This window comes from Poromitra crassiceps, assembly GCF_964638095.1.
Source record: "Poromitra crassiceps genome assembly, chromosome: 4".
Lineage (NCBI taxonomy): Eukaryota > Metazoa > Chordata > Actinopteri > Beryciformes > Melamphaidae > Poromitra > Poromitra crassiceps.
This window is the reverse complement of record NC_139626.1, coordinates 30,590,216-30,616,121: the sequence shown is the minus strand read 5'-3', so window position 1 is coordinate 30,616,121 and position 25,906 is coordinate 30,590,216. Positions and strand designations below refer to the sequence as shown.

The 25,906-nt window shown below is 43.9% G+C and overlaps 2 protein-coding genes and 1 pseudogene across 3 annotated transcripts; 1 reads left to right on the top strand and 2 right to left on the bottom strand.

The window, feature by feature from the left end:
* Positions 1 to 1,694: 1,694 nt before the first annotated feature.
* On the bottom strand, positions 1,695 to 7,375 carry LOC310775740 (C-reactive protein-like; the record flags this gene model as incomplete). The annotated part of the gene is made up of 3 exons (XM_083635881.1): positions 1,695 to 2,305; positions 6,404 to 6,491; positions 7,331 to 7,375. 3 exons carry the CDS (start codon positions 7,373 to 7,375, stop codon positions 1,695 to 1,697), a joined length of 744 nt encoding a protein of 247 aa, XP_083492007.1.
* A 1,321-nt stretch (positions 7,376 to 8,696) lies between these two features.
* On the top strand, positions 8,697 to 9,287 carry LOC310776121 (high mobility group protein B1 pseudogene; annotated as a pseudogene). Its single transcript has one exon. The product of its transcript is annotated as a high mobility group protein B1 pseudogene (transcript).
* A 4,457-nt stretch (positions 9,288 to 13,744) lies between these two features.
* stub1 (STIP1 homology and U-Box containing protein 1) lies at positions 13,745 to 22,719 on the bottom strand. Its single transcript, XM_083636274.1, has 8 exons — positions 22,602 to 22,719; positions 21,627 to 21,856; positions 21,236 to 21,434; positions 17,265 to 17,430; positions 17,014 to 17,089; positions 16,850 to 16,906; positions 15,558 to 15,674; positions 13,745 to 14,599 (listed from the first exon to the last, which is right to left on the bottom strand). The coding sequence occupies exons 2-8, from the start codon at positions 21,738 to 21,740 to the stop codon at positions 14,474 to 14,476; spliced, it is 855 nt and encodes a 284-aa protein (XP_083492400.1). The 5' UTR covers positions 21,741 to 21,856; positions 22,602 to 22,719; the 3' UTR covers positions 13,745 to 14,473.
* Between the last annotated feature and the right edge of the window lie 3,187 nt (positions 22,720 to 25,906).

The following is a 25,906-nucleotide window of genomic DNA, read 5'->3' as shown; positions in this document are numbered from 1 at the left end:
TTTAGTTCCGCACATGGTAAGATTTTTATTTCAGACCCAAAAGCATTCTTACATCAGTTGGAACATGGAAAATTCATGAGTGAGTCTGCTAACCAGAGGCAACATTATGACAATGGCTTTTAAACATCATAATTGCTATTTGTCTCTCTGTGCAGTTAAATCATTCAGTATAGATATAATAAATTACCCACTCATAATGTGGTTAAAAAATATATTTATACATATTTTCAATGCACAGCAACGTTTTAAAACATGTCATGGTACAAAATTACAACATTTATTATGAAGAATGAACTGAAGATTAATTTATTAGAGACATATAGGCAATTGGACTTAGTATTACTGAGCACATGTTAGTTACTGAACACATCTATTTAGCTAAGGCAATTAATTGTAAACTGATGGTTGCATTGTAATAGTTGATTACAGTTGTCTCATATTTCAAGTCTGATTTGATTACATTTGATAACATGCATTGTAGTATCATTGTAATGTCTTAATTATTAGACATGACTATTCCTACACAATCTTCACAATAACAATTCCTTTGCACACAGAACAACAGTGCTGCTAACACGTCAATCAGCGATAACCATGGCCCCATAACCTCAATAAGCATAACCATGCCAGACCATACGGATGCATGCATGTATAATACTGCTTTGTTTAGTGCACTTTTCTCTGATGTGGACTAGTATAGAGTGCCACCCTGTGGATACATCTGGCACATCAACATCATGTGCTTTCAGAAACACAAACTGAAGGGACATTCAATGGAAACGGCTTAATATAACTCAAGTAAGAGCGCAAAAAAAACAGAAAGTGAGAACTGTGTCAAGTTAAATCGTTAAGATTTGACTGGTGAGTGAGGAACCATTGAACTAAAAGAACTGAATTGTGAAACTGTGTGTTTCTCACAGGTTTCACAAATATATATTGATTAGGAAGGATATACAATGAAGACCCTAAAAACACATTTGGGCCTGCCTACCAACACGAGGGTCGCAGGTTTGTACCCCTTGTTGCCTACGGTTTGGTCTGCATGTCTGCGGGTGGGAAGCCGGATGAAGGGTTATGAGTCCTGGTTGCTTCACTAGTGTCTCCTCTGGTCGGTTGGGGCGCCTGTTCAGGGGGGGAGGGGAACTGGGGGGAATAGTGTGAAGCACTATTCACACTATTCTCACAAGAAGCGGGGTTGCGACTGCACATATATCAGAGGAAGCACGTGCTAGTCTACATTACTCTCCCCAGATCGGCAGAGAGCGTGGAGCAACGACCAGGACAGCAGGGGGAATTGGCCAAGTACAATTGGGAAGAAAATGCGATAAAAATCTGAAGAAGAAAAATAAACTTATAAAAACACCAATCAATGCTGCATTCTGTTCTTAATCTGTTAGTAATCAAGAGTTCCTTCACACAGCAAAAACTCCTAATGGTAAATCTATGTAATGTAATGGTGTAATGTATGTAATGGTAAATCTATAGGGAACAAACACTGTAGGCTTAACTCAAAATATCTCAGCATCAGGTAGAAAGGGCAACAAAGGGAATTTTGCTCCTTGAAGAAGAACAGCTGACCGGCCCTACCATAAAGAAACACAGAACTCCAGAAAGAAATCACACAAAGACACCAGTATGAGTCCAACGCACGCCTCTAAACTCGCGCCCCTCCCCGCACGGGACTCCACGGCCAGTCAGTCATCGTCTACCACCATCACGTTCCCATTCAGCTCGTACTCGATGGTGCCCCAGTCGAAGATGTTGCCCTTGGGGATCGTGTGTCCGTAGTGCCAGGCCTGGATCAAGCTCCTGGACAGCACAAAGTCCCACATGTTGAGATCGGTCACCTCTCCTACGAAGCTCTGCACGGCCTCCAGGTCCCCTAGGTGCTTGTCGGGGTCCTGCCCCAGGAGGACGCTGCCCCTCGGGCGGATGGTGTGCCCGGGCTTGTAGACCTGGTAGGTGCTGCGTCGCCCGTCCGCCCAGAAGGCGGCGAGCCCCGTGCCGGACTCCCAGGTGAGGCAGAGGCTGGTGCGGAAGGTGGTGATGGGCGGCAGGTGGAAGAAGACGCCGTCTCCACTGAGGTAGAAGGAGACGCGGCCGTCCTTCTCGCGCCACACGTTCAGCTCGTCGTAGTCGGGTGTGCGGTAGGCGAACAGGATGATCTGCCGCTCGCCCTGCAGCTCGGTGGCCACGCGCATGCAGAGGGTGAAGGCCCGCAGCTCCATCTCCTTCAGGGGGATGAGGGCCACAAAGCTGAAGTCCGTCTCGTAAGGGAAGACCAGGACTTTGCTGCTCAGACCCACTGATCAACACAGGAGAGGAGCACTTAAAGCAGGACTTTGCTGCTCAGACCCACTGATCAACAGGAGAGCAGCACTTAAAGCAGGACTTTGCTGCTCAGACCCACTGATCAACACAGGAGAGGAGCACTTAAAGCAGGACTTTGCTGCTCAGACCCACTGATCAACAGGAGAGCAGCACTTAAAGCAGGACTTTGCTGCTCAGACCCACTGATCAACAGGAGAGCAGCACTTAAACAAGGACTTTGCTGCTCAGACCCACTGATCAACGGGAGAGGAGCACTTAACGTCCACTTTGCCCATTTTCAACCAGCTTTGTATCATTATTACAAAAACAGTAGTAAATGAACAATGTTTAACTTCCCTCCATCTTGCCGGCACCGAGAACTCCCCATTCATTCACAGTACTTCCTGGTCCAAATGATGTCATAATGATGTCATTTGTTCCAAGAAGTTATCTAAATCAGTGTTTCTCAACTGGTGGGTCGGGACCCAAAAGTGTTTCAAGTGCTTTACTGAAATATTTGGACCATATAATGATAATACAATTATCTCAACCTTAAAAGGTTAGGCCTATAGGTGCCAAAAAGCCATAAATTCACATCAAAGAACAAAGAAAAACAACAATTATAATTCAAGTTTAAACAGTAAGTGTGCAGCTGCAGCATTTATTATTATTATTTTTATTTATTTTTATTTTTTATTTTATTTTTTTACTTTTCAACTGAGCATGCAGACAATTAACACATTCACTGCCAGCCGTTTTTCAATACTGTAGTTAGCTTCTGCCAAGTTTTTTTTTTGAGGATTCTGGCTCATCTTTCAAGAGCCGAGGATTCTTTTCTGTTAGGATTTTGTGAACACACAATATCTCAAAAGAACTAATAGAATGTGTGCTTTCTCTGTCTAAAAGAGTTAGTTTGTAGAGTTAGTAGTTATGTAAGCATTAGCAGTTGAATACAGCATGGTTTCAGCGTCTGAAAATTTATTCTGAGATAAATGGCTTTTTGTGAAATTCGATAGAACAGTCACTTTAACCATTCATTTTTGGCATCAGTAAGACGTCAGACATCTAAACAATAGTTTTGAACAGTAATTTCCTCCATAACAGCAGGAAACACCCCTCTCCTTCAAACTCCTCCCTCCGTGTGTGTCTTCTTGGCTGCAGCGGGCGTGTCACAAGCTCGTTTCTGCTGCTGTAACCTCGCGTCACCAGGCTCACTGCTTTGCTGCTGTGCCTGTCTGCTGGCGGCCGCTCTTTGAGGAAGTCTGGATGGGCTCGCTCGTTTCTTGCGGTTTCGGTTGAGAGCTTTGATGAAGCTTTTGCGATTCTGGTCTTATTTATGCTGCGTGTTTCAAAGTGTGTTCCACCCGTAATCTATTATGCAAATTTACAATCCCTCACCGCCAGCAATCAGCGCGAAAGCGAAAGCGTTTTCGCCAATCCATTCTACAGTATGAGAATGGTTTCATCGCGCGTTTTGGCTCTGCTTTTTCTAGTTTGGAGGGCACTGTTGCCACTTAGTGGGTCGGTGGAATGGGTTTTACACGTTGGGTGGCTCCAATAATTTTATAGGAGACGTGGGGGGCGTTGATCCACGTCCCACCGTCAAATTTTTTTTTTTTTTTTTTAAGACGAGATATCTCGTCATTGGCAGTCAACCGTTGGATTTTGTAAGACGAGATATCTCGTCATTGGCAGTGAACGTGTTAAAATAAGGGTGCAATGCGTGCTTTTGCACCCCCGTAGAACCGGGCCTGCTTGTTAGCGAAGGGGTCTAAATGACGCTACAAAGTTAGGCTAAATTCGGAAAATTGGGTCGCGACTTAATGACTACGGAAAAATGTGGGTCGTGAGGCTAGAACAGTTGAGAACCACTGTTGTAAATGATAGCCTGGTAAACCATCCGGTCACGTGAACTCACTTCTGTTTCATCTGGCCTGCAGCCCTGGGCAGGCGCTTTCAGAAATCACAAAGTTCACTAGCCAATCAGGGACCTGCCTCGTAGTTGACATCGTAACCGGCCAATCAGGAACGCAGCTGGCAAAACAGTAATGGCTGCCTCCGTGGGTCTCGGCTCGGGCAGTAATGTCCACGTTTGTCGACTTTAAACAAACAGCCGTAAGTGCAGTTATTGCAGAAATAGACTCAATAACAACAATTAAACAAGAAGTATGCAACAGCGGAGTTTGTCGGTGGAAAATACGTTATTTCGCCGTTCTTCCGAGTGTTTTTGGATTTGACCGGATCTAGTCTCTCCCCAGACTCAAATATTGCATTGAATCACTGCACTCCTCATACTACATGAGTCTGTGTCACTTCGCAGCCCCCGCTGCTCTCTTGAGGTCGGGAACAAATGAATGACTGACAGGTCGTAGCATCAATGAGAGAGTGGTTAATTTTCAAAAGTCAGATTGGGCGCGCCTGATCGCTAAAGTCGTTACTGATTGGTGAGTGGTGAATCCACCACTCGTCATTTGGACCAGGAAGTTCCGTGAAGGAACGTGGAGCTTTCAGTCCAGGCAAGATGGAGGGAAGTTAAACATTGTTCATTTTCATACAAAGCTGGTTGAAAATCAGAACATAACAGAGGTGCAATCTGCACACAGCCAAGTAATCAGTGTTGGGGTTTGTTAATCAAAAAAGTAATATATTACACATTGCACATGACATGAAGTAATGCCTTACTTTACTTAATTACTCCCTGGAGAAAGTAATTAATTACACTACTTGTTACATTACTTTTGCGTTACTCAGCAGAAGTCATAATTGCCAGTTAACAATATACTGTAACATGAAACCTTGTATGTCCATATATCAGCACAAATCCCTATCCTAATAGACCTTATTCGATTGACGCCACTCACGTACGGGCACGCCCACCGCCGCCATATTCTTGACATTCCGCAGCGCGCTGTTTAAAAGTGACTGACAGCTGTCATAGCTTAGGACGCTAGCCAACGTTACTTACTAGCCTATTTAATACCGTTTTTACTGCATCAGGAGCTATTTCACAACAGCGGTAGAGTAGCCTGGGTAAACCCAGCCTCCACGTGACCTGCTCTCAGACCTGCTCTCAGTCACTACTGTAGTAGTGGAGGCTGGGTTTACCCAGGCTAGCAGTAGTGTGCTGTGTAATAATACACGGCTGTAGTAATAGCAGCAATAAAAGCCCGGGTGTTAGCTACTGTCCACAAACGTGAAGGGAAAGAGACTAGAGGCTAACGTTAGTAGCAAACATTGGACTCATTCAAGCAAGCCTCAGATCAAATAAACATTTAACATTAAGGTTATTTAATTTACCTTTGCTGTCAGGACAATGTTTGATGATGATGATGATGATGTTGTTAGTGGCACAAAAGAAAAAATGTCAGACCAATTGCCACAGATGAAATAGTTATAACATTAGGACTCAAGGGATTTGAAAGCCTTCAGCTCCTGAGACGTGTAGCCTATGCCAATACTGTATTCACAATGTCCGGTACGTTATACCTGGCAATATAATTAGTTATATTTACTCTAAGTCAGTTTTTAATAGGGGTCCGCACCTCCGACCAAACTTATTTTTTCATCACTTCTCTTTGAAGCCATAACTGTTGCTGTATACGCTCGACCAGGCTATATGTTACGGCTGCGGTTTGTCAACAATATGGCGCCGTCCGGGGTTATCGAATAAGGTCTATAAGGACATACACAAGATCTTACACCTCCCGTCCCTCCAGCCCATCCAATCCTCCAGCCCATCCAATCTAGTTGTTCTGTTGCGTAATCAAGTGCATGAAAACGCCCTGCACGTTTGGTGTTCATTTCCCCATAATCCTGCAGATTCCATCCTGATCCTGCAGATAATTGAGGAACTTATGTAATGCAATGCAAGTAATGCCATAAGCGTCTGAATAGTAACTGTAATGTAACTGGATTTAGGGACTGTAATGCCTTACGTACTCGTTACAGACAAATGTAATGTGACTACAGTAAGGTGTTACTTTGTAATGCGTTACCCCCCAACACTGCACGTACGTGGGACAAAGGAACGGAAGTGGAAGTGGTCTTATTACCATTACTTCTGATGACCTTCTGCTTCTGACTGAACCCCTACCTTGTGTGGCAGAGGAGAGGCCAAACAGGGCCGAGGACAACCCGAAGACACCAAGCAGATATACAGCAAACTTCTCACTGTTGACACTCTGCAGACACACAGAACCAAATGTTTAATTTAAGTAAAAGTAGAGATACCTTAATGGGATATTACTTCAGTAAAAATTCTAGTATCAAAGTATTAGCAATAATTTACCATCAAAAGTAAAATAATTGATTCTCAAGATGATGAGAGATTAAAAAAAAAGTACATTATAGATTGTGTAAAAGTTGAGCGTTTACTGTTACCTTTTTCAGTTTGGTGATTGGAATTAGATATATTAAATTAATTTTTCCTACACCCATCATATGTGCTAAATGCACATCATTTTACAATAATTTTAACTGACTTCAGGTTCAGAATTGGAGTGGGATAAGAACGGAAATATTTCCATTTGGAGATGTATTGGAAAAGTGCAAAGTCTCATCGGTAGCTAAAAATGATAGTACTTGAGTAAATGTACTTGGTTACTTTCCAGTACTGCACAGAACATTCATCTTATCTCAGTCCCTCATTCAGGTCATATCCATTATCATAGGCTGAAGACATATGCAAATTCTATGAAATAATCTCAAATTAAATTATGTTAAAAATAACGGGGAACGAACGTTTCTTACCATTTTGAAGTTGGTTTGTTGTTCCTCTGTGTTGCTAAGTCAGTTGTGTTCTGTGCACAGAATCCTCTCCCCTCCTAGCACAGGCATGACGTCAACCCTCTGCACTGATGCTCTGACAATAGGCCCGGTGTGTGAGGGCCCGTGGCTGGATCTCACACACACACACACACACACACACACACACACACACACACACACACACACACACACACACACACACACACACACACATGTGTGTATGTGTGTGTGTCAAGATCATGTGAGAAACTACCGGTAGTCTACAGTTGATATAAAGTGACTGATCTTCAGCATCCATGGTGGGGATTTTTGTAGTTTTTGTGGTGAATAATAACAGCATGTTGTTTGCATCAGGCATTTGAGTCATTGTTTCTTAAAGTTGGGTTTTTACCCTAAATAGGTCATTTCTGAATCTGATTATTGCTTTGATAATGTGTTTGCATTCTGCTTGGTGGTTCAGATTGATGCTACAGTGTGGGTTCATGGCAGAGTGTAAAAAACTGTCAGACTAAACTCCGGCTGGCACCCAAAAACCTACAATCTGCTACAGAAAAATTAACATTATTAATGTTTGTTTATTAACTGGCCCCTGTATGGCCTCCTGTCATTTTCAAAAGTGGGCCCCAGGCAAAGAAAGTTGAGTATCCCTGCTCCCACACCTCCCTGACTGTCTCTCACATTATACATCTGTCAATAAAGCATAAAATAACTGAACATAAGACTTTAAAATTAAGACAAAAAAGCATAAATTAAAAGAAAATAGCTATAATAATAATAATAATCGCACTCAAATCTGTGAGGCTGAGTCCTCACTGTAAACCCTCTGCTGGCTCAGCCACCGGGCTACTCTCAACTCCTTTTACAACCACTAGGAATCGAGCGCGTGTAGCGTGGAGACTCTGGAGATGATGCGGCATGGCTGCAGTTATAATACAGTTAAAATCATGACAGGGCTGGTTCCAGAACAAGATGACTAGGGATGCATCCTAGATAGGAAGGGGCGCACATGCATGGGCCACCCGAAACATTTGACATGTTATTTTACTAAAAATAATGCATTTTACCATAATTTCAAGTAGAATGATACCAGCCAAGCAAGAATATTTCAAGTGTTTCAAGTGCTTTACTGAAATATTTGGACCATATAATGATAATACAATTATCTCAACCTTAAAAGGTTACATGTAGGTGCCAAAAAGCCATAAATTCACATCAAAGAACAAAGACAAACAACAATTATAATTCAAGTTTAAACAGTAAGTGTGCAGCTGCAGCATTTATTAAAAAACAACAAAAAAAAACAACAACACTCTTTTCAACTGAGCATGCAGACAATTAAGATACGGGTGCAATGCGTGCTTTTGCACCCCTGTAAAACCGGGCCTGTGACCTACAGACACCGCCCACCCACCTAGGCACCAGCATGCAACTGTGCGCCATTGGCTCATACTAGATCACAGTTGCGCGAGTGACATCAATAATGACATCACAGTTGCTCGAGTGAGATCACTGATGACATCACAATTGCTCGAGTGACATCACTGATAATATCAACATCCCTCACTGATATCTCAAGGTGCACCCGTTCTACTTACAGCCTATACTGGGAAGGTTTTAAGATGGTGAAAGATGCCAAGCCAAGGGGCAAAATGTCCTCATATGCCTGCTTTGTGCAAAGATGCCGGGAGGAGGATAAGAAGAAACATCCTGGATCAAGTGTCATCTTTTTAGAGTTCTCCAAGAAATGCGCTGAGAGATGGAGGACAATGTCACCTAAGGAGAAAGGCAAGTTTGAGAATATGGCGAAACAAGACAAGGTCCGCTATGAGAGGGAAATGAAGACTTACATTCCCCCCAAGGGCCAGAAGAAGAAGCGATTCAAGGACCCCAATGCCCCCAAGAGACCCCTGTCTGCATTCTTCATATTCTGCGCAGACTTCCGCCCCAAAGTAAAGAATGAGCATCCTGGACTCTCGATTGGAGAAACGGCAAAGAAGTTGGGAGAGATGTGGAAGAGTTCAGCTGCAGAAGATAAGCAGCCATATGAGAAGAGGGCTGCCAAGTTGAAGGAGAAATATGACAAGGATATGTTTGCTTACCGTACAAAGGGGACAAAAGTTGATACAGCAGATGATGATGACGAGGAAGATGAAGAGGAGGGAGACGACGATGATGACGATGACGACGACGACGACGACGACGATGAGTAGATCATGTAGGGATGGGATATGCCACATAATAGGGCGGGCAGTGGCAGCGTCCCACAAGAACACAATTCATCAACTGTCCATGCAAATGCTACCGGCTGATGATGTCATACCCACTGATGATATCATACCCACTGATGATAACTAATAAAAAAAACTGCTCGCACATTGCAGGGCCCCTTTTCAAGATTTATTGCACCAACTGGAGAGTGACGTTTCGAGCTTGACCCTCTTCATCAGACTAAAGTGACACAGCAAGACGCCATCCTACTAGATATAGCAGATACAGGTCACATGATGCAGTCACATGATGAAATGAGGCGAGATGAGTACAGAAACGCCACACCATAAAAACATGTATAAATATACCTATCATAGTAGCTAGTAGTGGAAACCGATATTTACACATTCTACTGTGACACTACCACCGCCCCACACACACACACACACACACACACACACACACACACACACACACACACACACACACAAAATGGGAGAATGGTAGAAAAATGATCAAATTTGTTAGAGGGAATACATAGAACAGGGTGTCCCCAACCACCGTCAGGCTGACAGGCCATCATCAGGTAAGGGGACAGCCTGGACGGAGGTGCCTCTGATCATCTAAAGGGGGCACTGCATGCAACAGTCTGAAAAAAGACCCAGAGAAAATATTACACATAAAACAATATTAATGCAGTTGGACACATAACTAGATAAACAAAGTCACAAAAAGGGGGCGGATATCCATCTCATTGAGGACCATGACCAATTGTGTCTAAAGTATACATCCAGAATAATTCACGTTGTAAAAGGAGTTTGTTCGTGTCACCACGGGGACACCATCCCCTCAGTAAGTGTTCATGTCACCACGGGGACACCATCCCCTCCGTGGGAGCTGCACATGTTCAACAACAGAAAGAAAAAAAACATTGCATGGATGCATAACTGGGACGTATCCTCAGTGATGTACCCTGGGGTCATAGGATGTTTCGGGTCTCGCAACATCATACACCCTCACCCAGGTGACCCAGCCGGGGCTGGCCAAGCCCCAACTTACGTCCCAGTAGCTACCCACGGTCAGCCCTATAAGGAGGGTCGAAGGTGGTCATGCGGTCAGGGCCACTCAATCCGCTGCTCCGGAACTACTCTGCCAGGACCGGGGGAGGGAGAGGGCTCTGGTACGTAGAGGGACCGGGCTCTGTGGGTTGCCACCCGGCCGGGTTCCTCCCTCGTCTCACCAGGTCTACGACCTGTGCGTTGCACCAGACTCCCCCGCTCCAAACATCTCATTCCAAGGTGATGGTATCTTAGTGGACACCATGCAGTACCAGTACTTGGTGGCACTGCAGTCTCCACTTGCGGCTTGAATGGCCCTCCTAAAAGGCCTCTCGTGGGTTTTTGGGCTTCTTCCTCACGGAAGACGCAGGCTGGGGAGCTAACCCATACTGCTACCCGGGTGCCGTCCCTGTTCCGGCTGTCAACTGACTCTCCAGTAGTCACCAGTCTTTCCTGGTTGTCACGTAGTCTATTCCTATGAGTCACTGGCTAGGCCAGGCTAACTAATAAAGAAAGAAAAAAAACATCGCATGGATGCATAACTGGGACGTATCCTCAGTGATGTACCCTGGGGTCATAGGATGTTTCAGGTCTCGCAACATCATACACCCTCACCCAGGTGACCCAGCCGGGGCTGGCCAAGCCCCAACTTACGTCCCAGTAGCTACCCACGGTCAGCCCTATAGGGAGGGTCGAAGGTGGTCATGCGGTCAGGGCCACTCAATCCGCTGCTCCGGAACTACTCTGCCGGGACCGGGGGAGGGAGAGGGCTCTGGTACGTAGAGGGACCGGGCTCTGTGGGTTGCCACCCGGCCGGGTTCCTCCCTCGTCTCACCAGGTCTACGACCTGTGCGCTGCACCAGACTCCCCACGCTCCAAACATCTCATTCCGAGGTGATGGTATCTTAGTGGACACCATGCAGTACCAGTACTTGGTGGCACTGCAGACTCCACTTGCGGCTTGAATGGCCCTCCTTAAAGGCCTCTCGTGGATTGTTGGGCTTCTTCCTCACGGAAGACGCAGGCTGGGGAGCTAACCCATACTGCTACCCGGGTGCCGTCCCTGTTCCGGCTGTCAACTGACAGTAACATAATGTAACAGAGAGGACACAGTGTGTTTCATTACACTGAAATGCACAGCAACAGGACTCTTTTGACCGTGGTTCCTGATATTGCTCTTGATATTAGTGTTCAAACTACTGATGGTAAAGATGCATCATTGCTGGCATCTTACAGTCAGCAGCTTATCATGTGAACATTTCTGAAGCCAGTCTGATGCAGGGATTGAACCAACAACATGAACCACACATATGGATGTGGTTCATGTTTATCTCATTGAGCTATGCTCTGGCATAGAGTTGGGTAATATTATGGATGACAAATCATGTATCTCTGTATTTTTAGGCTGAATGGTGACACATATGCACGCACGCACGCGCACGCACACACACACACACACACACACACACACACACACACACACAGTTAGGAATTTATATTTTTACACTTGTTGTGAAGCTATTATTATTCACTGATACATGTTTTGGCTTGGCAGCACCTACATTAACTGGCATCCGAAAAAGTTATTGTTCAACTTGTATATTATGTTAAAAGTTTTTCCGAATTATTTCAGCTCAAATATAACAAATAACAAATGCAACCAATTCCTAGGAAAAACAGACAATCAACATACATTAGCATGATAGAGACGCGATATGAATTCAATTACATTAAATCCATGGGAGACATCTCAACAGAGGCATTATTTCTATAGGCACAATAATTGCATGATACATTTCCATGATCAACAAAGGTGTACTTTTTCCTCAGAGTAATACATCTATTTCATTTAATGTTTATTTGTGTACATGTGTAAATACATGAAAAATCATGTATCTCTGTATTTTTAGGCTGAATGGTCACGCACGCACGCACACACACACACACACACACCACACACATATATATATATATATATATATATATATACACACACACATACATACATGGGATGTAGGGCTGGGTGATTTGAACAAAATCAAATACAGTATCACAATATTTTTGACCAAATACCTCTATATCGATATTGCGACAATATTGTAGGTATGACTATTAGTGCTTTCACAAAATATTGATACAATAGACAATAGTCTGGAATCACACATTTTCCCATACTTTTCCATATTTACATATATGTATATTAATTATAGGTTAGAGGTGGACTATGTGAAAACATTTCCAATCCCTGTGAGCAGCACATAATTGTCATCATAGTCAATCTCTCATTACTCTCAAGTGTCAGAAATGGCACAAGAAATACTCAAAAGTTCACTGTTTAATGGGGACAAATGAAAACTAAAACAGGCATTTACGTTATCAACATATCAACATTTAATACAGTTTTCTCAAGTTCTTAAGAACTCTCAAGAAAAAGAAAAAGAAAACTATTTTGTCAAGAAACAAAATCTGAGATACACAAGCAAATGTATTTACACTGCCTGTACCCAACATGAATCACCTGTGGGCCCAATTCATCAGACACACACTCAGCTAAGAGAACCTGTAGTGTAAGCTAACACTGAACTGACCTCTGCAGAGAACGCCAGTGCACAGGCCCTGGGAAACTTGACTGAGGTATGGATAAGGTAAGATTGTAAGTTCTTCCAGCATTTCTAACACAGAGGAGATTGAAGTACAGTGAAGACAGAGTACCTCAAATCCCTGTAACAGAATATTCCACAACTTCAGCTTTGAGATGATTGGCCTATGACCATTTTCTTGACGACACCACGGAGAGAAAGTGTGTGAACTGAAGAGTGGAGAGGGGGTCGCACGGAGCCAAATCATAGCCATTTTCTTGTCCTTTGCAAAGTAAAAACAGAACCGACTTCATGCTTGAGGTGAGTGTCCCGTCATTTTCGAGCAAAAAGCACTAGTCAAAACACAACGTCCGAGCACATATGTATATATATATTTTCTATCAACACAGACAGCGCAGACCATTCTTCAAAGCAGTTTTCATTCAGGGCAAGCCCCAAAAAGGTGAACTGATCTCAACACTACCAAAATTCTAACTGTTTGACATTTTCAATTATTATCCATGACTATTCAATTATTATCTTATGCAGCTGTTCCCCCCCCATTCATTTATTTTAGTTCAACTCCCCTTTTCATAAAAAAAAACATTGTAGTTTACAGATAAGAGAAACATTTAAACTTAGGTCAAATCTAAACCTAAAGAGTATATTAATATGCATACATTCAACTTATTTCAATTGTCTGTAATCAGTGACTGATATGCAAAAAAGGGCTAAATCCACTCAAAGTCCAAAAATTACCTTAATTGGATTCACCCCCCCTCCCCCCCTTAATCTTCATTTCTGAAAACTTGCATACTGTGTAGTCGCCGTTGTTGAGAACAAAGTTTTTGGCATTTTGTTTATCACTTCAGCAAAAGGTACCACCAACACTGAAAAGTGGGGGGAAATCATCGGAGTAACCAGCTACTTATATAAACGTTCTATCATTTCAGGAAAAATTAAATAAAAACGATTAAGGAATACTGGAGTAAAAGCCAGACAAAAGGCTGACGTGTTTATAACTTCTGCCGCCATGAGGAGGAAATCCTTTTTTCCCCACCGTTTTTTTTTTTTTTTTTACATTGGTTGTATGTGAAACACTGAAGTGCAGCACTGATGATTTCCAAGGAGTGTGGCACTATAGAGAGAGAGAGAGAGAGAGAGAGAGACCTGAGAAAGAGAGTGGAAGAGGAAGTAAAGGAGAAAATATGGACAGAGTAGAATAAGGGAGGGGCTTAAAGGGAACAGGAGACCTCAAATGCCAAGCCTCCTAAATTTGGAGCGGGGAGATTTACAGCACAGACAAAAACGTGGAGAGGATTGGCGGAGAGGGAGAGAGGCAGACCGAGATACATGGCTCCCATTCCGTAGTCTATGGTGTGGGCTTTTCCAGCTTGAGTAAAGTACATATCCAGGGAAGAGGGGGGATCTGTTCTCTCTCGTCTTGAGGTGTCCAGGCCTTGTGTTGAACATTCGGGTGTAACGCAGAGAGAGAGAGAGAGAGAGCGAGAGAGAGAGCGAGAGAGAGAGAGAGAGGGAGGGGGGGTCCCTTCAGTAGTCCTCCACCCAGCCGTTCTCCTGGATAAAGGCGTCGATCACTTCCTTCATGGCCAGGTTGGGGATCAGCTGGTCCTGGGTCAGTGGACTCCTGGTGACCGGGTCAAAATGACCGACTCGCTGCAGAGAGAAGGTTCATAGTTAAGTGTTATCATTTGTGATCATCGACCAGAAAGAAAAAGCCAGCACTCAAAATGTACTTTTTGCCATTTCAATCATGAGAGACTAGTAAGAAGGTTCAAATAAACTTTAATGATACAATCAACAAATTCGGTTTGGGGTATGACTCCATGACATGATGACGCTCCTCCTGAGAGGTGTCACCCAAGAGAACAAAACTGAAATCTTAGAGATTATCACTTTAAACGTAGAACTAAAAAAAAAGAAAAAAGGAACGCAAGTGACCCTAATCATCTTCGGTAGTTTTAAATTGTGTGTGAAAAAAAAAAAATAATAATAATAATAATAATAATAATAATAATCAGGAGACCCTATTTGAATTCCAGGTGACCCCACTTAAGGTCGCGACCCTAAGGTTGGGAACCACTGGTTTAAACGGCAACAGTAACCATATTTTGTGACCTATTTTCAGTTTTTTTGCTCTGACCTCTTTGGCTCGACACAGTATTGTAGGTAAGATTTGATCAGGTCTAACCGGCTCAAGCTATACTCTCAGCTATGGGCATGGATAGGATTTTATCACAACTACTTCAGCCAGTTCTGATTCCTCGTAACGGCTTCGTAAAGGGATGTGGAGGCTAAATGACGTCACATCAGTTTTGTTAGCGTTCAGCAACATGTCCACACAATAGAAGTTAGACAGTGCTGTGTGTACAGCTGGTTTAATGAGACACAAACAAGACAGAAGTGCTAATAAACTGCATTTACTACAATTATAACTACATTTGTTGCGCGGCGCAGCCATCTTGGATTTTTGAGGTCGGGGCTGCTACGAGTGTGGAATGGGAAATACCAGCTCTGGTGACGTCACCGTCCCAGCTCATGACCTTTGAACCGTAAGATAATAGGGACCGATTCCGAACAGGGCTTTTGTGATGGGTGATGGAGGCAGCTTTACCTGTAGGTGCTCCTCAATGTCCTTGCGATCATAGGTAATTCCACTGGGGGTGATGCAGGGCTCCCTCATCAGCTCAAAGCTGATCTTACCACACAGGTAATCTGGGATCTCACGCTTCTGGAGGGATAACAGAACACACAAGGCAAGACTTTGTATCTGATTCTGAACAAGTCATTTAACAGAATTCTTTATTCGGTGAGCTATTCAGTTTGCAGTGAACACTAAATCACCGGGTTTCGGCAGCAGATGGGAAATCCTTTATTTTAGGGGGGGAACGGTGGCGCAGAGGTAGCGCTGTCAGCGCTACCACTGCTAACACTGCTTCCTGCTGGGCCAGGAAGGGTCAAATGCGGAGGACAAATTTCATGGCGCCTCCAAAAGCATGTGTGTGTGTGTGTGTGTGTGTGTGTGTGTGTGTGTGTGTGTGTGTGTGTGTGTGCACGTGTGTGCATGCAATGGTGTTTGTGACAAAATGAATCTGGGGTTTGCCCATCCAGTTTAATCTGAATTCATCTTAAAAAAAACGCTTTGGCCCAGCTGTGCCGTTGTCTTCCTATGGAGGCAGCAGAGCGCCACCTTGAGCATCACGCACCGCTCAGACTTTCAACCTTGCCACTGTGTCAGTGTGCAAAGTGACAGTTATTCACCCGGTCTGCCGGCCGCTAACCTTTCAAAGCTCGTCCAATCAGATCACTGGTTGGTGTGATGTACAAAGAGCAGAAAGATGGGATTTGAAACAGCATGCTGCATTGCTGCCGGTCAACATTGTTTCGTTTCAACGGACAACTGCTGCGCGACAACTACGTGGCTCGAGTCGACAACTAACAATAGCCTGGGTAATTCATCGCAACACACACGGACGAGCAAAGCGAGGCGGTGGTTACCGTGGGAACGGCTTGGGTTGGAAACAGGATAGGGATGCTGGTCTAGTATATCACACAAAGCCCCACACAAGCGTCGATGGAAGTGGATGGATCAGATACACAAGATAAGGCGAGACTTTTAAGACGAGAGATGAGCGAACACCATTGCCTGTAAATCTGACAGCAACACCTGATTGAGTCTGTTTGAGTCTCTTTCTGCTGTTGCTATGTCAACACGAAAGTAGGTGTCTCACAGTCCGCACACATGCAAATCAGGTGAACTGGAGACTGGGTCTGGCCTGGCCACCTGTCCAGCATGTCACCCTGTCTTTCACTCAATGCATGCTAGGAAAGGCTCCGGGTCTCCCTGTGACACGGAATAGGAATAAGCGGGTATGGAAAAGGAATTGATACAGTATCCGTACGTACTTTTCTTTTCTCGTCCACTTGTGAGAAGAGCTCATCCATGTCCATTAGGAACTTGTCCTGAATAGGGAACAAGAACATTTGACCATAAATATTCAGTCCAAATATGTCAGAAGTATGTTATTAATTGACAACCAAGCGAGTCCCGAACATATGGAAAAACATACATGTTTTGATTTGATCTTGACAGCATTGCTTCCATTTTGATTGTCGTCCTGCTTTTCTCTGCAGTCTTCCAGTTCTCTGTACAAAGACAAAATTATGATCTTTCTACACTCACCATCCAGACCTTAATAATCAAACCCACACACCAGACTCATGTCAGTGCTTTGCAGACTTCATTAATGGATCATTACCAGACAAATAAACATACGGGACAAGTTTGACTACAAGCCCATTGCTTTGTTTCCTGTCTCACCTTTCCTTCTCAGCCAGTATGAGTTTGGTGAGATAGGCGTGCAACTCGTTCTCCTGGTTGATGCGCTTCTCCTCTATGCTGTTCCAGCGCTTCTTCTTGGCGATGCGCAAGGCGCTGGGAATGTCATCTCCAAAGTTCAGCCTCTGCTCTTTCGCCAGGTTATAAGCTGCACAACGAAACCAATATCAGAGCAATGCTGGGTCATCCTAATGTGTTGCGTCGTAGTCTTTTGTCCTGGAGATGCACAAACTTTTCATACTATTCAGTGTCGAAGATTATTATTACAAAAGCTGTTATTAACAGTGTTGGGAGGGTTGCTTTTAAAACATGTTCCACTACAGATTACTGATTGCATGCCCTAAAATGAAATTTGTAACGTATTCCATTTGATCACTTATTTACTTATTTAGTTACTTATTATTTAGAATAAGTAACGTATTCTAAATACTTACTTTTTTTTTTATATATACTTCAAAATCGCTTGCTGAGCCCATTTGTCTGGGTCACTCAGGCCTACATGGATGGATTAGTGAAGGGGCCAACCAACCGGGCACGGGACCAGGGCCCCAAGAACTCAGGCCCACATCAGGACCAGGGCCCCAAGAACTCAGGCCCACATCAGGACCAGGGCCCCAAGAGCTCAGGCCCGGTCCACATAATAATCTAAATATTTGTGTCGACATGGTCACTGTCACAAAGAGCTGTGACAAAACCTCACTGACAGAAAACCTTTGCAGATTGCAATTGGGCGGTTTTCCACCCAATTGGGCTGTTCTGGATTGCATTGTGCGGAGGGAGATGGGCTTGGGCGGGTTTTGAGAGTCACTTGTTTCATTTTGGGGCTTGAAAACCATCAATTGTATCTGGCAACAATCTGTACTTCTGTTAGCAGTTCCTCAGCAGCCGCTCTGTCAAACAGAGGTGTGTGTGTGTGTGTGTGTGTGTGTGTGTGTGTGTGTGTGTGTGTGTGTGTGTGTGTGTGTGTGTGTGTGTGTGTGTGTGTGTGTGTGTGTGTGTTTTTAACCGTTTAACTGATAGTATTAATCGGTCAAGGTTAATGTCGGTTAACGGTTAAACATTAACTGTTGACCTCCCTATTTCTTGAGCACGTTTGTAATTAAAACGTTCCTTCTATTTCCATGTCAAAAACACATTCCTGAGAGTGTCCTGTGTGTCTCCTCTGACATTGCTATTGTTGCACATTTTTTAAATCTGTTAAATAATGTTAAATATGTTCCTCATATAAATTTAAGAGCAAATAAAACAAAACAAACAAATAAAGTAATCTATTTTTAAAGACTCCATTCCGAATACCTCAAATTTGAAGTATAACTGTAATGGAACACAGTTACTCACATTTTGTATTTTAAATACTGTATTTTAACTCCCCAACCCTGGCTGCTAACCTGGCAAAGATTGCTATACTAGCTCACTGGAAAGTAAACCTTTAGCCACAGTGCCTCTCAGAGTAGAAGAGCTAATGTAAAATCAGCAATATTATCCATTTGTAACCGTTTCATAAATACTGACCTGAAAAGGGCACAGCTGATTCTAAGATCAGCACTTCAACTCTGAGACTACTGACAAAAATCAGCCAGGGAGATGAGCAATGCTAAACGCAGCAAGGATGGGGGGTTAACTCATTCACCGCCAAAGACGTCTTTGACGTGTTATCAGAAATAGCCATCCACGCCAAAGACGTGTTTGACGTGTTTTTGTTTTTATTACTGCAGGGCGTAGTTCAAACACTTCCTCAGCCTGTGACATAGTATCAGGTCCCTAGCATCTAAGACAACACGTGAACAAACACATACCGCAGCTGTTGTTTTGAAATTGAGCAAGAGGAAAAGCAGAAAACGGATAAACGCTTCCTTGTGCACTATGTGAAGACAGGAGAAACGCCATTGAAACGCCCCTCGCGCGCTGCAGGAGCTGGTCGCTTTCCTGTGTGCCAGCCGGAGAAAACGGGAGAAAGTAATCCAGAGATGCGTTTGATCATCGGAGGAATGAGGAAATGATCGATCAGAGGGCGGTGAGGACGTGTTGAATAGCCGAGGGGAAAACGGGAACGATCAAATAGCAGGGAGGATACAGGGAGACATGGACGAGGACGGGTGGACCAGAACAAAACAAAATAAACACACGAACAAGCCAGAAGCGGCAGTCACAGCAGCCCGCTGTCTGTTCTCAAGAGCTATTCAGTTGGTTCATGAAATCGCTGGGCTGCGTGCCCTCCAGTGTTGCTCCTGGCCAATCCCGGCGCCACAGGGCGTGGTTATTGCTTATCCTATGTGGGGTTAGAAATCACGCAACGAAGGGGGATCGTGTGTGTGTGTGTGTGTGTGTGTGTGTGTGTGTCTGTCTGTCTGTCTGTCTGTTTGTCTGTCTGTCGGTGTGTCTGTCTGTCTGTGTGTCTGTCTGCACACTCACTCACACTGCTGTATTGTTGAATGTAAAAAAAAGCACTTCATGTGTATATATATATATATATATATATATATATATATATTTTTTTTTTTTCATTTGTGTCATAACGAATAGTATTTACATGTCTGATGTCAATACAGTTCAAAATAAAAGAATTGAGAGCGAGTTCTGCTTGAGAATGTGTATTTTACAGAAATTGCCTTTTCTCCTGTTTGTCATCTCAGAGAGACCTTTTGGGTGAAAACAGGGTGTATATAAATGGATATAAGTAGAGTACAGAACATGCTAAAAGCTCACTTTTTTTCCCTGGTGAACCCAGAGACGTACATCTTCATTTTGAGGTATTGCAAATCACTCTGGTGCTAATAGATAATTTACTGTGGGTCTTGAAAGATGACCAACAATTATGAAAATCTTTGGCCTGTGCTAAATATTGGCAGTCCTAAACTGGCCATGAATGAGTTAATAAAGGTTAAAAAATAAACAAACGCATAGGGAATTAAGAACAAACAAACAAACCAAACACAAAAAATGCGGGAATAAATCAATGATGCTGGTGCAAAATGTTACTAGGGGGTAAGGGGTTGGTTCTGACCTGGCATTGACTGCTCTAACAAAAATTCACCAACGACTAAAATTCCTAGCTAGAAAAGCGGTTTTCCTAGACACTCATATATTACACATTCTTGCCGGGGCACTAGTGCAAAGTCACTTTGACTATGCTACCACCTCATGGTACACCGGACTAACACAATGATTAAAGGGCAGGCTGCAGACAGCCCAAAATAAATTAATCAGAGTTATACTTAAGTTGCACCCCCGTACTCACCTTGACACCAAGCACTTTGAAAGTCTCCGATGGTTATCGGTTGAAAAGCGCACTTTATATATTAAAATGCTGCTCACTTTTAAAATCACTTAATGTGAGTTCCCGAAGTACCTACTAAACTACTTCTTCTTCTTACTCTACTTACGAGAGAAACACATCAGCACGCTACTCGAGGTAGGTCGACAGATTTTATACCCTGTCGATTTAAAAGTCTGATGGGGAAAAATAGTTTCAGGTACAGCGCAACAGTTCACTGGAACAATCTACCAAGGGACATAAAAGCAAATACTACTGTGACCAGTTTTAAAAGAGCCATAAAATACTGGCTCCATAGAAATGCACTTTAAATTACTGGCTTCATGGCAATGCACTTTACATCTATTTTATAGCCTTTTTATTTATTTTATTCTTTTTATAAGTGATACATTGCCCTGCTGCTATTTGCTTCATCTGCTGCTATTTGTTTTATCTTGAGTTCCTTTAATGTAACCGCTCTCCGCTGTTTTATGTTTCTTTTAAATTGTTTTAAGTGTTTTATGTTTTTTATGCCTCGTCTTACTATATGTTTTATGTGAGGACCACAATGGAAATAAGCCCTCTGACTTTTTTGTGTTTTTATCCTCGGTGATTGATATATTGTCTGTTCTTTCATTACTATATGTACTGTTGTGTTATTTTATTTTATCACCAAATAAATTCATTCATTCATTCACACCTTTCTGCAGGTTGCCAATGGCCTCATCGTAGTTCTCCAGCTCCAAGTGACACTGGCCCAGGAAGAAGTGGGCCTTGACGGACTGGCTGTCCAGCTCCAGCGCGTGTTTACAGTCAGCCAGCGCCTTGTCGTGCTGCTGCAGCTTCACATGGCAGAGGGCCCGGTTAGTGTAGTACACCGCCACCGAGGGGTTACGGTTCTGCCCAACAACACACATACACGCAGAGCAACATTATGGCACTGTATACTTTCATTTAGTGTGCACACTGTGTAAGGCTGAATGAACCCATTTATTTTCTTTTTTTTTCTGACCCAATATATTTTACTGTGTTTCTATTAACAAGACTATGCCACCATTCATGGCATTTACAGCGAGAGAGAAGCTACTTACGATAGCCTTGCTGTAGCAGGTGGCAGCCTCCTGGTACTTGCGGCAGAGGAACAGCCGGTTCCCCTGCTCCTTCAGCTCCTGCGCTGTGGAGCTCTTCTCCGGGCTGCCGGCCATCTTCTCCGCCGGCTCCGCGGGGCCCGCTTCGCCCTGCTTCCCTATCCTGTTCCCCGTGTCTTCGGCTGGCTAACCGACAGGTTAAAGAATACCCTGTCACTTCTGGCTCTCACAAACTAGACCAGGCAGAAAGAGAAGGCATGTGTATCAACGTTGGCGTGCATTCACTGCAGTGCACCTGCAATGCGTGTCTTGACTTGAGCGAATTAGGTGCAGTCCTTGATGCAACGCAGAAGGGATTCATTTAGTTCGCTGACTGTGCATCACTGCTGGGATAGAAAAAGAGGTGGCTGGATTAACCATTCATATGACAAACATCGCCGGTGACTAACGGGCAGTACAGCTAGCTAGCCATCACGAAACGTTACCCAGTCCCCAGCACTAGCGGACGGTTCCCAACACGCTTCAGCTATATAGCGTTATCTTGTATAATGTTAATCACAGAAAGACGTAGGGTAGGACAGTGAAATTGAGTGTTTGTAGCAGCGTAACCCAGTTGTCACAAAAGTGTGTCAGAGACAGAATGACATGTGGATGCCTTTAACAAGAGACGGGGATCGGTGCTCAGGTGGTGGCTAGCTAGCATACTACGCTACTTTGCCGATAATGCGCCGGGGTGGGCACTGGGTAGCTACGTTGAACGGTAGCTACTGTTACAACAATTGACCGTTTAGCCAGCAGATGGCGAGATGGATACGAATAAATTTATTAATTCGCTAGCTGGTACCTGGGCCTAGAAAACTCACCCCAGCAGAAATGAGCTAACGTTAACGTTAGCTCGTCTTCTAAGCAGTTAACGTATAGGCTCTGATTTGATCAGTTAGCGATCGCTTTGTAAGATACACATTGTTCAAACCTCACCTTAGAGAAGATATTTTACATTCGGGTGAAAGGGATGGTTATCTAATTTGATTTCAAGTCTTAATCGATTTGCTTTTCCCATCACGAGCAGCCATGACAGGTTGTTGTTATGCTGACGTCAAGCGCTTGCGGGACGACGGAAGCCGGAGAGGAGCCGTGTGTGTCTGAGGGGGGGGGGGGTATTTGTTTCAGCGGGTGGCGCTCTATAGAGGTTTAATACTCTTAAAACCCCAAGAAAGAAAGGTATATATATATATGGTATATATTTGTAGTTCCCGTAAATATTTTCTTTGTTTTGTCTATCTTTTGCCTAAAAGTTTGAGGTTGCTGCACGAATTGACTCCACAAGAGGGCAGCATATCATTACCACTAGGTATCATAGTACTGTATGTATGGCCTCTGCTTGAGTTGTACTTTGCTCATACCACCAGACCCCTTCGTCAGTGGTTCTCAAAAGTGGGGTCCAGGACCCCCAGGGGTCATTGAAGGCGTTCCAGGAGGTCCCCAGCAAAAAGGTGAATAATTTATTTTCACTATATCTCCATTCATAAGTAACACAATGACTATTTTGGTCACGGGTTTCATGCAGTACGCTTTCTGTAACATGTAAAAGCAAGATTCTTTTTTGTGTGTGGTTTAATTTGGGCCCTTTTGATGGGAAAAAGTTTGAGAACTGATCTACTGTAGGGGACTGATGATGAGGGATGCTGTTTACCTCATTGCTCTCAGACACATTACAGGCATGTATAATGACACACAACTCTTAAAGTGTGTGTGTGTGTGTGTGGGGGGGGGGGGGGGGGGGGGGGCAACCCAAAATGTTGCAGTGGTTACTCATGACTGGCCACATGACTGGCCAAGTCTGCGACTAGTGAAGAAAATGTAGCCAAATAATGCAGATATTTTCTATCACAAATTACAGTCATTAGGAGTCCAATTTTAGCCTGTGAACTAGGCCTACTGCATGACAGTGCAGACTGCAGACTAAATAATTTATATCGCTGTAGTAGTTTTGTAAATATGTATTGTTTCTACATTTTTCACCTTTTGTTATAAGTTATGTTTGTGTTATTTAATGTTGAAAAAAGCGTCGCACACTCTATGAATGAGGTTTAGACCCTCCGGCCTTCTTCAAGATCAACAATCAATCAAAAATCATTGTTGATCTTGAAGAAGGCTGGAGGGCCGAAACGTCATTCAATTAAAATACGCGATCGATCGATCGATCGATCGGTCTGTCTGTCTGTCTGTCTGCCTGTCTGTCTATGATGTATTGAAATGGAGGTGCCATGTTCTGAGAAAGGTCAGATGATGATCAGAGCCAACCACCCGCAGAGAGGTTCACCCGCTGATGCCCCACACACAGATAGAGCCATATAGATGCATCCTGAGCGTGCAATCCAGGCCTTCATAATAGGAAGAACACCCAAGTTTAAGCACAGAGGAATGAGGAAGGGTGTGACTGTGGACAGGGTCACTTTCATCCCAGGCTGTGTGGGGCGGGCCCTGTGTGAAGAGTGTTTTCAGGCCTGTGCAGGGATCAGTGTGTGAAGATTAGGACACGTCCCCCGAGCAAACACACACTGATAATGTGTGAGGGGGCCGTTGAGCCACAGACCCACCAGGACTGTGTCCCCAGCTGTGTTTGCCCAGCTCCACCAGTCTGATCCCCTCACCCAGCCCTATCCCCCGGCCTGTGACCAGGGAGAGGAGAGTTTTACACAATCCAGTACACACACACACACACACACACACACACTTTCAGCTCAAATATAACAAATGCAACCAATTCCTAGGAAAAACAGACAATCAGCATACATTAGCATGATAGAGACGCGATATGAATTCAATTACATTAAATCCATGGGAGACATCTCAACAGAGGCATTATTTCTATAGGCACAATAATTGCATGATACATTTCCATGGTCAACAAAGGTGTGTGTGTATCCAATAAACGGTTGGTAGATCTTTTTGAAACCGTCTTGCTTTTTCCTCAGAGGAATACATCTATTTCATTTATTTCATTTAATGTTTATTTGTGTAGGGACAGATATACATAGATAGAACATTGAACAAGAAACGCTCTGATGTCATATATCACAACATTTATAGCCTATGCTAATTTGCAACGCCCGTCCCTATAGATTAAAAGTTATTAAAAGCAAATATTAAAAGCAATATACAATCAACATAAACAAAGATAGAGAGCACACACAGGATATAATCAGCATAGAACATCAAGTTCACACACACACACACACACACACACACACACACACACACATTCCTCACAGAGAACCATTTTCCTATTAAGAGATGATAATCAGACTTCCATGCAATTACAGTGCATTGACTTAATTGTCCCATACAAAGGGGCTTATTGCCTTTAATCCATGATCAGAGTCATGTGTGAGCAAACGCCACAGACAGACCGCAGGTCATTGTTTGGGAGAGGATTATAAACAGAATAGAACCATGATCTCATAATGTTTGGGATACTCAGTGTTTACATGGAACCCGCCTCTCCCTCCCTCACTCCATAGTGCCCTGGCCCACTCCACAGTGCCCTGGCCCACTCCCCCTCGCCAACATCCCAACCGTCACCCTCTGCCACCCCCCATCAGAGCAGAGCGCTGCCCACCCCACCAGCTGGCCGAGCTTCCAGTCGCCGTGGCAACGAGAGCAGGAAGTTGCCCAGGCTCCTCTGGCACAGCTGAAAAGCTGCCACTTCCTGATTGATTCTGCTCTTTCTTTCTGCCTGTGTCGTCGTTTTCCCATTTGGCAGTGGCCTCCGCTATTCAGCGCCAAAAGCCTGACAAGAGAAAAAGGGGTGAACACGCTCTCCTCCACGTTAAGCAAGACCTCAGGTTCAAATGGGCCAAACAAAAAAGAGTGTTTATGCACAAAGGCTGTCCCTGTTTGGCGGGTTTGCTCGTTTTGAGAGGAAAGGCTCATAGACTTATCGCAGTGTGTTAAAGCGGCCGTCTGAATGAACCGCGTACCAAACGTGAAATAATAGTCCCACTGCAACTGAAACAGATGATGGAAAAGCATCAAATTAGTGATTGAAATTGATGTCACACTGTTGTCTGTCATACGCTTCTCTATCTCTGATTCAGACACATTTCTCTCTCTCTCTCTCACACACACACACACACACACACACACACACAATCTGCTTACACACACTGTAGTCCATCACACATCACCCGCACTGACACGAAAAACACCTGTTTACTCTCTCTCACGCTCACACACACACACACCGCTGTCAATCACAACATTCCACCTTTACGTGCAGT